The sequence below is a fragment of the Artibeus jamaicensis genome, unplaced genomic scaffold, assembly GCF_021234435.1.
Source record: "Artibeus jamaicensis isolate MK-2021 breed Jamaican fruit bat unplaced genomic scaffold, CSHL_Jam_final contig_1128, whole genome shotgun sequence".
NCBI classification, from domain to species: Eukaryota; Metazoa; Chordata; class Mammalia; order Chiroptera; family Phyllostomidae; genus Artibeus; species Artibeus jamaicensis.
Window position 1 is genome coordinate 2,234,923 of NW_026521220.1, and position 13,179 is coordinate 2,248,101.

A 13,179-nucleotide genomic window follows, 5' to 3' on the forward strand; every position below is an offset into this window, starting at 1 on the left:
CGAAAAGTAGTCCAGGAGTAGCGGCACTTCGATACCCTGGAGGAAAGGCGAGTCTGCACCGCCCTGAGCAGCGCTCAGACCAGCCTTGGCCAGGTTGTACGTAGGGCGGGCGGCACTCTAGCTGCGGGGTGCCTGAGCCCTGGGCCGCTGCACGAGTACGTGATAGTGGGCGTGGGCTGCCTTCAGCAAATTCCGTGAGTGATAGAGCTGTTGGGAGAGGGAAACCGAATGACGGCCGCCCTTGCCTAGAGCCATGCATGTGTAGAGAAATTCTACCTAAGTCTCTGGACCGTTGCGTTCAAAGGCACTTTCTAAAATCCCAAACTGTACTCAAAACAGCGTAAAAGGTGGCTTCAAAGTACGTGTGACAGATGTGTTCCTGCTCAAGGCTCGGCACTTGCTCCTTTAGGAAAAATGTTTCATACCTGATAATTTCTAGAGAATAATGTCAGAATATCAATGCGAAGAGTCTGCAAAGATCCCATCTGGCAGCACAGGACCAACGGAGACCACTTAGGGTCACCTGGATTGCCTGTGGTCGCACAATACCTACTAAGTAGTAGTGGCCAGTTAGTTGTTTTGCGAGCTACCATTTGAAGTGTGTTTTGAATGCAGATGCCTCAGCTGCATAAATAATGTTTGTCATTTTTCATTTTCTCCTTCCCAAATGATGTTAGTTTGGTCTTCCTAAACTCTGAGGTCCCCATGAAACTTGCATCCTGGGGAGCAGTGGGCAGCGGCTGCTCGTCCTCGGCTTACCCCTGCTCATTCATCTTTCCAAGGCTCCCCTTTTCTCTGATTTCCCAGTGAGCTGACAGCAGCCCCACTCTTGGCTCACTTCTTTCCTACAACATTTCTAGGGAGCCAAAGCAGAGCACCGTCTGGACTCTCTCCTGTTGCTTCTTCTATTCCAAGTCCTTCCTTTGTCTCATTGTCCCCAGCCTTAATAAATGTACTCACAAAATCAGGTCAGAGCTTTGAGAAGAGAGACACAGAGTCCCAGCCTGGAAAGATATTGGCACCAAATAGTCTGCTTGCAAACATGTCAGCAAGCATAGTTAATGGGAAGATGTGGGGCATCAGTGGACAGGGGTAGGGAGCTGAGCAAGCATGGCCTTAGGGGGTGGGTTGAGGGAAAAGCAAACAGTGGGTACCAGCGACAGCAGAAAGGGGTGGGACAAGTTTGGGGCCATTATTTCTTCAAATATATTTTTTTCGGTCACCACCTTCTCTCTCTTTTCCTTTGAGAACTTCAATTATTTGTACATTAAGGTCCTTTACTTACTTTACTTCCATGGGTTACTGATGGTATTTTCTTTTCTTTCCTCTTTGGATTTTTTCCTTTGTTCTGGAACATTTTTATTGCTCTACTTTCAAGTTCACTACTCTTTTCTTATACAATGTCCAATCTGCCATTAATTTTATCCCATGCATATATTTCATGTTATAGTTCGCATCTCTAGAAGTTTGTGAATTTCTAGTTCTCCAGCTAACTTTCTGAACATAAGGAATAGTGTTATAATAATAACCATTTTAAGGTCCTTTTCTGCTAATTCTGCTAGCTTTGTAAATTCTAGGTCAGTTCAGATCTATCAGTCAAGTCTGAGTATTCCCATTTTGGATTGTGCTTCTGCTTCTTTGCATGCCTGGCATTTGTTTGGAGGCCAGACATTGTGAACTTTACCTTGTTGGATGTTGCATACTTTTGTATTCTTATAAATTCTCTTGAACTTTGCTTTGTCATATATTCCATTACTTGGTAAGTTGATCCTTTGGGTCTTGGTCTTATTTTTTGTTAGATGGATCTCGAGTAGTGCTCTAATTATTCTCCTAAGACTTCCCTACTACTCTACCCCAAGCCTATGAGTTATGAGTTTTTCTAGCCTGGTTGGTGGGAACAGGCACTATTTCCAGCCCTGGGTGATAACTAGGCAATTTTCACGATCTAATCCTTTCAGATGGTTCTTTTGCCTGGCCTTGGCTGTTCCCACACGTGCATGCACTGACCTGCACTCATTTGAGTACACCAAAGTGTTCCCTCTGCTGAGCTCCAGGGTTCTCTTCATGGAGCTTTTCCCTCTCTGGTATTCTGCTGTGTGAACTCCAGCTGCTTTAGTCTCTCTAGGCTTCATTTCTTCAACACAAGTGGTCAGCTGGGCTCCACTTGACCTTCCCCTCCCTTTGCTGTAGCTTGGAAACTCTATCCAGGTAGTAAGCTGGGGCAGTCGTGGCTTATTCTGTTTTGTTTTTCCCATCTCTCGGGGATCACCATTCTTTGTTTTCTGACAACCAGTGTCTCGAGACGACTGTTTCATGTATTTTGACTGCTTCCTTTGGTTGTTTCAAGCAGAAGGGTCAATCAGCTCCCTGTTACTCATTTGGTTGAAAGCAAAAGTCTCCAACTTTTCTGCTTCTTATCTTCCTTTCCTCTTCAAATAGTGTACAGACTGCCAAAGTTTTCTTCAACAGAGCATTTGCCAAGTGCCAGGACTTTGCCTGCATGATCCTGGTTAGTTCTCAGAACCATGTAGGTTTCCTTAACCTCAGCTCCATTTGACAGCAGAAAAGTGAAGCCCATATTTTTGCTGGTTTGGGCCTCGGACAGGCCAGTTAGTCCTTCAGCTGTGTACATCCTGTGGCTGCAAAGTTCTCAATGTCTCGCTGCAGAGTTGTTAGGGGAGCTGCCTGACCCTCAGAGCATCTTTGGCTCCTTATTCCTTAAAGAAAAGTTTACGCTTGCAGCCTGGCCTTGGAAGTATCCATGCTACAATGCAGCCTCTGTGTGCTGGATTTGCCAGGCATGCATGTGTGCTGGGTCTCATCCGGCTGCCTGACATATGAGATGGGTAAGATGACCTCTAGGCAGGGAAGCAGCCAGAGAGGTGTCAAGGGCCAGAGTCACCTAGGCTTTCTGATTCCAAGTCCGGGCCTTCTTCTCTTCCTCTGACCCAGGATCACACACAGCTGGCAGGGAGGTAATGATGAGGTCCATGACACGGGTGAAATTGCTCGGCTCTGACCATATTTGTAGATTCTGAAATTCTAGCTAACTTTTCTCCTATGAGTTAGCATTTAGACTACTAAGAAAATCCCAGCTTCCAGATAATTCTTCAGAAAATGTGAGTCTTTAATTACTGATTTCCTTCCATGAAATCGCCAAGTCAGCCACAGTCCTTGGTGCCCGGTGTGATCAGGCACCTGAAGCACAACACAGCCAGAACCAAGGGCTTCAATGCCTGGCATGGGAGGAGAAGCATGCGAGGTGGCCTGCCGGGAAACCCTAGCTCTAAGATTCTGCATGACCAGGCAAAGTGACCTCTACTTTTCAAAATGTGCAACATGAATTTCTTTTAAAAAAGATTTTATTTATTTATTTTTAGACAGAGGGGAAGGGAGAAAGAGAGGGAAACATCAGTGTGTGGTTACCTCGTGTGTGCCCCCTACTGGGGACCTGGCCTGCAACCCAGGCATGTGCCCTAGACTGGGAATTGAAGCAGCAACCCTTTGGTTCACAGGCCAGCGTTCAGTCCACTGAGCCACACCAGTCAGGGTGAGCAAAATGAATTTCTGCATGGAAGGGCTGGAAGCGGGGCAGGACTAGATAATATCAAAGATCCTTTCTGGCTGTGATGTTCTGTCATTCCCCATATCAGGAGGGATCCATAGCTGGAGGAGAAAGGAAGAAATGAGAAGGAAAAAGGCAGAGGAAACCACGATGATTTGATATCCAATGCGTGTTCATTTATTTTACACTTACAAAAAAAATCACCCACCCTCTCCCCCATCCCTCCCCAAACAGTCTCTTTTTACAAACATTTAAAAATTAAAACCAAATGAAGATAGACAAGTTAATTTCAGTACAATTATTTTTCAATGTAGCTGTCATAATTAGAGTTTAAATTTTTTCCTACAAGTAACCAATGTCCAAGTGACTTATAGGGAAATCCTGATTATTGGCCAAAAGGAAAATTCCATATTACAAGTTAGCAAATTCTAGTACAAAAATAGTCTGTGTGTTGGAATACCCTTTCCTTTTACATAGGTCTTGCATCAGTCTACTGACTGCATAGTACACTAACATTTCAGGGTTCTCTCTCACAAATGGCTCATTAGTCATAGCTGAAGCAGCACGGCACGTGCAGTGGCAGGGGCTAGTGTCCACCTCTGGACCGTGCTGAAGACGGTAGGTCTGGGAGTGCCTCTTTGACTCCAGGGCAGCAGGGCAGGGCCCCAGCCCCTGCTCCGCATGGGGGTCCTGGAGGGAGGGACGAGTAGCGGGCAGAACCGACCCCTTCCAAGGGAGCAGCATCAGGCCCGGAGCACAGGGGAGGTCTACCCAGTTTGCTGGGCTGGTGCTGGTGCAGGACAGCCCACCTCCTGCCAGTGTCTCCTTGACCTACTGTAGCCCGACAAGGTGAGAGGTGGCCCTGCTCGTCATCAGTGGCAAGAGTGTGGCCTTTCCCTTGCTGTGGCAGGTGTGGGCAAGCTATTTGTCCCTCAGGATGTCGAGCTGTTCCTGACACTCGGTGAAGAGGCGCTGGAAGCGGAGGTTCTGCCCGATGACTGGCAGCAGCTCCTTTAGTAGCTCCCTCTTCCGCAGACCCTGTGGACATAGGAGTGACAACTCATTGTGTGTCAGTGAGAAGACCTACACTGTGGGGGGCTTTCCTGGCCTAATAGAGACCCTTGTGTCTGCCCATCTGACTCCCAGGTACCCCTTGGAGAAACCAGAGGTGGGTGAGAAAAATTTCTCTGCATGTTAGGAAGCCCTGGGAGAACTGAAAGGCTGACCTGGGGCATGTGGGATGGAGCGGCAGGGTGCAGGGGAGGGATACAGTGCAAAGATACTGCAGAGAAAACCAGAGAAGCTTCTGCTTGTTGGTTGTCCCCTAAGTCTGTTGGCACAGTCATCACTAGCCTTTGACCATACTGTTCAGTGGCCACAGTAGCCTGGCCTTCCAGAGCAGGATCAGTATAGATACCAGGGCAGAGGGATAGGTAGATGGCCACCTGGGAGGGGCTGCTCCCTCATGCAAATGCACTCCAGGGGCCTGAGATCAAGCCTAGGGGTAAGGAGGCTCCTGGGGGCAATGACTGGCTTTGGTTCTACAGTCCTGGGGTGTCTGCCCTTGGCTCTTGCCCACGCCCCCTCCATGCCTACGTGCACTGGCACCAAGGTCTGCCTGGGCACTTTGGCAACATGCACTGCCAGACAGGGTCTCCACTGCACAGAACCCTGAGAAGCACAGTTGCCGCAAAGGGAAAACCACCAACCGACAACACTGACCACCAGATGAGAAGGTGTAAGGTGTTAAAATTGACACGGTAACAAGACAAGGAATTACAAAAAAGAAAAAAGTGTAGATATTAAGTTTGGGCAACATGGTGGTTGAAGGAGATGGGATTAGCAGGAGACCGAACACTGCTGAAGACCAAGTCAAGTGGGATCAGATGGAGGAGCAGCCGCTGCTTGAGCAGGAAGGCACACAGAGGGGAACTGCAAGAGGAGAGACTGTACAGATAAAGTGAAGGCAAGTGGAGCAGAGCAATGGGCCCAACATCTACACGAGGCCCACATGAGGGAGACACAGAGGAAGGAAATATTTGAAGAAATAATATGAATAGATTCACCTAATTAAAGGAAAATGAATTGCCTTAGGTTGAAAGGCTCCATTGAGTACTGATGATATGAAAAACTGGTATTTAGACACATTATTAAAATGAAATGTAGGGGAATCTGTGAATATTGAACACAAATTTTTTTTCAAAATTTCTAAAAAATAAGAGCACATCAGCTACAAAGGAAGAGATACCAAGATTCATAATAAAGTATTACTTTATTTTATTTAAAATTTTTTATAAAATTTAGAGAGAGGGGGAAGGAGGGAGAAAGAGAGGGAAAGAAACCTCAATCATGTGCCTCTCACCTCCCCCCACAACTAGAGACCTGGCTGGCAACCCAGGCATTTGCCCTGCCTAGGAATGGAACTGGTGACCTTTCACTCTGCAGAATGATGCTCACCCACTGAGCCATGCTGGTAAAATTCAGGTAGTATTTTATATATACTGGAGCCCTGGTGTGGCTCAGTGAATTGAAAGTTGGCCTGTGAACCGAAAGGCAGCTGGTTCAATTCCTGGTCAGGGCACATGCCTGGGTTGTGGGCCAGGTATCTAGTTGGAGCACATAAGAGGCAGCCAATCCATGTTTTTCTCACACATCAATGTTTTTCTTGCTCTCTATCTCTTTCCATTTTCCTCTCTAAAAATAAATAGAGTTAAAAAATTATATATATTGGAACAAAATCTCACAATCTACTTTTTTATTCAGCTGAACAGTTATTCACATAAGAGGTTGTAATAAAAAATATTCTTAGGCTTGTAAGACCTCAGGAAATTTCCCACAGAACGATCCATCCTGAAAATGTCCTGGAGTAAATGCTCAAAGTAAGAAAAAAATAAACAGAGATAATGCTAAAAGAGGTATGAAAATCAGTGTGATCAACTCTCTTGCTAAAGTTTATGCTGGTCTTTAAAAAATGTAAACAAAAAATGTAAGTGGTTTCAACTTGTGATAGAAAAACAGCTGGTCCCTTGTCTAATTAGATCAAACAAAAGACAGCCACATGACGCTGGCCAGAAACACACAAACAAACACAGATAGAGAAATGTTAAAAAGTTAAAGATGGAGAAAGATATGTAAGTAAATAAGTAAAAGAGAGCCTGTGTTTTATAATTATCAGACAAAGTAGACTTTTAAACAAAACCATCACTGGAGAAAGAGAAAGTCAAGAGAGAGGGACACAGCCACCCTCGTGGGGAGCTTTCACTGCACATCCCATTGATGAGGGTCCAGAAAGGCAAAACTCTGCAGGTCCAGGTAATTCAAACAGAACATGTAAACACGACCATTAGGACGTATATAGGATGAGGCACCCACAAAATCAGTAACACAAATTTTTCTTTGGCACACATGGAAATGTGAAAAATTGCTCTAAAAGCACAGCTTGACAAAACAACAGGTCTTACACTGATTGTGGGTTGCCTTGGGCCAAATTCATCTTACCATCTCTTTTGTAAATAATTTTATCAAAATGCAGTCATACCTCCCTATTTGTTTACATATTGTGTTATAACTGTAGGCTTAAGTAGTTGCAAGAGAACATGTGGATTTTCAAAGCTGGAAATATTTATTTTTTTGTCTTTTACGTGAAAAGTTTGCTGACTCCTGAGGTGGCGCAAAGCCCACCCCTGATATAGAGCATATTCTGTCTAAAACACAACTGAATAAAACTCATGGATCAGACTATTAATTAACATTAGATAATTGAAATTAAAAATGATTTACAAGTAAATGGAAATAAAACATTAAGCACTGTAAAACCAGTGGAATGCAGCAAAAGTGGGGCTTACGTAGGGACACTTACAAATATGAAACAGATTATATTATAGAACATGAAAAAACGACAATCAAATGTCCAACTTAAGATATAAAGGGGAGGAAAAAGAAGAAAAGACACCAGAAAACATTTTTATAAAGCAGGAGGAAGATGATGAATAAAAAAATTTATCAAGAAACAGAAAGCTCCAAGAATATTAGGAATTAAAAATATACGGCAGATATAGAAAAGAAAAATAGCACTAACAACAACTTTATGCCAACAAAGTTGAACATTAGAGAAAACAGACTAATTCCTAGAAAAATATAATTTATTTAAACTGCCACAAAAAGAAACAGGAAATGGGATTTCATTCTTACTATGAAGAAAGCATCAGATATACTAGAGCTTAATTAATTAATTAAAGATTTTATTTATTTATTTTTAGAGAGAGGGGAAGGGAGGGAGAAAGAGAGAGAAACATCAATGTGTGGTTGCCTCTCATGTGGCCCCTACTGGGGACCTGGTCCACAACCCAGGCATGTGCCCTGACTGGGAATCGAACTGGTGACCCTTTGATTCACAGGCCACCCTCAATCCGCGGAGCTACACCAGCCAGGGTATATACTAGATTTTTAAACTGATGTCTAAGAAACTTCTAAGGAACGAATTTTTTTCCAATCTTATATAAACTCAGAGAATAAGAAAAGAGGAACTATCCCTAATATATTCTAAGAGGCAAATGACCTTGATTCTAAACCCACCCCCCAAAAAGGACAGAATGAGAACAGAAGATCCCAGGCCAATGTGACTCATGAAATCAGATATAAATCCTCTATAAATTAGCAATCAATTCTAACAATAAATAAAGAAATAATTTTGACCAAGTTGAGTTTATCCAGGGAAACATGGAAAATTTAAAAACTTATAATTTACTATATTAATAGATCTTAATATTAATAACAATAAGGCATGAGGCTTGGAAAATAAGAAATGAAATCATTATTTGAGACGATTGCTTACTCCACATAGAAAACACAGAACCACTGACAAATTAATAAAAATAATAGCAGTATATATAAAGATAGCTCATGACTTAGTGATTATTTGAGATGATTTCATTGCTTATTCCACATAGAAAACAGAACTGTTGACAAATTAATTAAAAAAATCAAAGTCAAACCCTGGCTGGTGTGGCTCAGTGGTTGAGTGCTGGCCTGTGAATCAAAGGGTCGCCAGTTCAATTCTGTCAGGGAACGTGCCTGGGTTGTGGGCCAGGTCCCCAGAGGTGGTGTGCGAGAGGCAACCACACATTGATGTTTCTCTCCCTTTCTCCCTACCTTCCTCTCTGTCTAAAAATAAATAAACAAAATCTTTAAAAAATCAAAATCAAATGCATTATATGCAGCAGCTATGAATAATTAGAAAACATAAAACGATATATCATATCATAATGGCCACAACTGTAAAATACCTAAGAGTAAATCTAACAAAAGATATGCATGGCCTATGCGCTGAATACGACAACACTTTACTGAAGGAATGAAGGAAAACCTAAATGAACGAAGAGTGCTGATGGGAAGAGTGGCAAGAAGAAAAAATAGACTAATTTGTAGGGCAGAGCCTGCAAAAGGCAGTAGTGGTCACCATGGCTTGTAAGAGCTGCATGGGAACTGCAGGCCCAGAGGCGCCTGGGAGCAAGAGATAATGGGTAGAATACCAGAACATCTGAGGTCGTAGAAAGGAGCAAGAATGAGACTTTCAAGAAAATAAAAATATTGAAAACAGCTGCATATATGGAGAAATGGGGAAAAAAAACCCAAAACACGCAAAGGCCTAGAAAAGACCCCCCCCCCCAAAAAAAAAGGCTTGAGGGGACGATGAGCTTCCCTCTGGGCTGAGTAGTGAAGCCAGTCTGGAAAGAAGGCTATTTTATTCAAATGCCCAATATTTAACAAAGGCCACAAGGCACACAAAGAAACAAGGAAACTAGGCCCATCTGACAGAACAAAATAAATCTCTAGAAACTCACCCTAAAGAAACACAGGCCTGGAACTTACATGAAAAAGAATTTAAAACAACTGTCTTAAATATACTAAAAGAGAACACGAATAAGACACATGTATGGAATCATTAAAACTATATGTAAACAAAGGGACGTTATCAACAAAAAGATAAAAATTATAAAAGAAGAATCAAACAAATTCTGGAGCTTAAAAACAGAAAACCTCACCAGACAGGTTCAACATACAGACAAAAGCAAGAATCAGTGAATGAAGTCAGGTTACTGGAAATTACTGAGTCTGAAAAACAAACTGAAAACAGAATGGAAAAGTGAAAATGGCCTAAGAGTCTTATAGGACACTATAGTTGACCAATATATGTTCATTATGGAAGTCCGAAAAGAATAAGAGGGAGAGATAAAGGGGAAGAGAGTTATTTGGAGAAATAATGACTAAACATCTCTCACATGTGAGGAAAGACATGGACCTACAAATCCAAGAAGCTCAACAAACACTCCATGTAGGAAAGACCCAAAGGAAGCCATCTCGTGACATGTGAGGAAGTCAAACTGTGGACAGTCAATGCCAAAGAGAGAATCTTGGAAGCAGAAAAGTGACAGTTGTGCATGTAAAAGGGATTTTCAATCGGATAATCAGTGTATTTCTCAGCAGAAACACTGAAGGCCAGAAGGCAGTGGGATAACATATTTAAAGTGCTGAAAGAAAAGCTGACATCTGGAATAGCATATCTGGCAAAAATGTACTTCAAATGGACCTTGAGAGCTTGTTTGGAGGTTCTAGCAGGGGAGTGCAGCTACTCGTATACCCTTGACCGAAGACTGGTCCTCTCCTCTAGTTGGGAAGATCGTCCTCTTCGACCGAGCGCGCAGCTTCGGGAGGGATGCACATGGATGGGTGAGGGAGGAAGGGGACACCTGCCTAGCCAGCCAGATCAGCCGAATCAACCCTGGCGATCAATGGGGTGACAGATGTCGCAGCCGGATTGCCCTCACATCCAAAAATGTACTTCAAAAAAGAGGGAGAAATTAAGACATTTCCAGATAAATAAAAACTGTCAGAGTTTATTACCATTAGACCTGCCCTACAAGAAATGCTAAAGGGAGTCCTTCAAGTTGAAGTGAAAGAACACTAGACAATACAATACAAAGTTTCCTGGTACAGGTAAATATAGGGACAAACATAAACCCATATTATGCAATTTTGTTTGATAATGCCATTAAAAATTTATTTATTTATTTTTTTAGAGAGAGGGAAAGGGAGGGTGAAAGAGAGGGAGAGAAACATCAATGTGTGGTTGCCTCTTGCATGCCTCCCACCAGAGACCTGGCCTGCAACCCAGGATGTGCTCTGATTAGGAATCAAAGCAGCAATCCTTTGGTTTGTAGGCCAGTGCTCAATCCATTGAGCCACACCAGCCAGGGCAATAACTCCATTTTTAATTCATTTATAAGATTTAAAAACAAAAGCATAAGAAATTAGAAATATATGTTAATGGTTACACAATAAAGATACAGTTTTCAAAAACTGTATCTTTAGTTTTATATCTTTAGATAAACTATATAGTTTAGAGACCTCAAAAACATAAAATGTACCCTGGTTGGTGTGGGTCAGTGGATTGAGTGCTGGCCTATGAACCAAGAGTCAGTGGTTCAATTCCCAGTCAGTGCACAGGCCCAAGTTATGCGCCAGGTCCCCAGTGGAGGGCGCATGAGAGGCAACCACATATTGATGTTTCTCTCCCTTTCTTTCTCTCTTTCTTCCCCTCTAAAAATAAATAAATAAAATCTTTAAAAAAAAACCCAAAATGTGTGGAGTGCACCTGTAAAGAATATGCACTGTTTTGTATGCAATTGAAATTAAATTATTAGTTGAAAATAAATTGTTATAATTTTATAACGTTTTTATTATTTCCCATGACTACCAAAAAGAAAATACCTATAGAATATACACAAAAGGAAATGAGAAGGGAATCAAAACATATCACTAAAAAATCAAGTAAACATAAAGATAGTGAGAGGAAAGGAGGAACAAAAAGCTATAAAGCATACAGGAAACAAATAACAAAATGGCAATATTAAGTGTAAATGGATTAAACTCTCTGATCAAAAAATGGATTTTAACAAAATAGAATCCAACTATATGTTACATACAAGGAACTCAATTTAGATCTAAGAACACAAAGAGGTTGAAAGTAAAAGGATAGAAAACAATAGCCCATGTAAACAGTAACCAGACTAGAGAAGGGATGGCTATACTAATAACAGATAAAATAGGTTTTACATCAAAAACTATTATAAGAGACCAAGAAGATCACTATATAATAATAAAAGTGTCAATTCATCAAGAAGATGTAAAAATTATAAACAATCATGCACCAAATATCAGAGCTCCTAAGTATATGAAGCAAACAGTGTCTGAATTGAAAGGATTTGATGGTCAGCTCTATGATAATTGTAGACTTCAATATCCCCTTTTCCATAATGGATAGAACCATCAGACAAAAGATCAATACAGAAACAGAGGACCTGAAAAACAGTATAGACGAGTTGAACCTGATAAACATAGAGAGCACTCTGCCCAACAGCAAAACACACATTTTTCTCAAGTGCACATGGAGCATTCTCCAGGACAGATCATATGTTGGGCCAAAAAACAGGTGTCACCAGTTCAATTCCCAGTCAGGGCACATACCTGAGATGTGGGCCAGGTCCCCAATGGGGGCCATGTGAGAGGCAACCACACATTGATGTTTCTCTCCCTCTCTTTCTCCCTCCCTTCCCTCTCTATAAAAATAAATATTAAAAAAAAAAAAAGTGTCAATAAGTTTAAAAACACTGAAATCAGCCCTGGCTGATGTAGCTCAGTGGATTGAGCACGGGCCTGCGAACCAGACAATTGTGGTTTGATTCCCAGTCAGGGCACATAGCAGGGTTGCAGGCCGGTTCCCTGCAGGCCAGGTCCCCAGTGGGGCATGCATGAGAGGCAACCACACATTGATGTTTATCTCCCTCTCTCCTTCCCTTCCCCTCTAAAGATAAATAAATAAAGTCTTTAAAAAAAATAAAATACTCTACATTAAAAAACAAAACAAAACACTGAAATCATAAAAAAAATCTTTTTGAATAATAGTAGAATGAAACCAGAAATCAATAGCGGAAAAAAAACTGAAAAATTCACAATTGTGTGGAAATTAAACAACACAATGTTAAGCCACCAGAGACTGAAAGAATAAATCACAAGGGAAATTAGGAGATATCCTGAGAAAAATGAAAATGAAAATACAACGTACCAAAAATTATGGGATGCAGGAAAAGTATTGGTTAAAGAGAAAATTATAGCCGTAAGAATCTACCCAGTAGCTCTCAAATCAGTAACACAACTTTCTATCTTAAACTAGAAAATAAAAGCAAATTAAATCCAAAGCAAGCAGAAACAAGAAAGCCATACATATTAGAGCAAAAATAAATAAATTGAGAATAGAAAAAAAGAGAAAATAAAACCAAAAATAAATTTTGGTTTTTCAAAATTTATGATGACCTTCTTTTCAAAAGGTCATCAAGGTTGACAAACTTTTAGCTAGATGGACTAAGAAAAAAAGAGAAGACTAAATGACAATCAGAAACTAAACAGGGACATTACAACTGATTCCACAAAAAGAAAGCAAATTGTAAATGAGAATATTATGAACAACTATGTATCAACAAATAGGATAACATAGATAAAAATGAACAAATTCCTAAAACACAACCTACTAAGACTGAATCATGAAGAAACAGAGT

General features: G+C 41.4%; 1 protein-coding gene across 4 annotated transcripts in view; it reads right to left on the reverse strand.

Annotated features, from left to right (window-relative positions):
• Positions 1–3,769: 3,769 nt before the first annotated feature.
• The window catches only part of LOC119046622 (protein HIRA), a 75,426-nt gene continuing 66,016 nt past the window's right edge, over positions 3,770–13,179 (reverse strand). For 3 of the 4 annotated variants that reach the window (XM_053664835.1, XM_053664845.1, XM_053664849.1), the window contains one exon: positions 3,770–4,603. In XM_053664835.1, coding sequence (XP_053520810.1) covers positions 4,152–4,603 — 452 coding nt within the window. In that variant the 3' untranslated portion in view covers positions 3,770–4,151. The remainder of the gene's footprint in view (positions 4,604–13,179) is intronic. The other variant, XM_053664838.1, reaches the window with a different exon arrangement.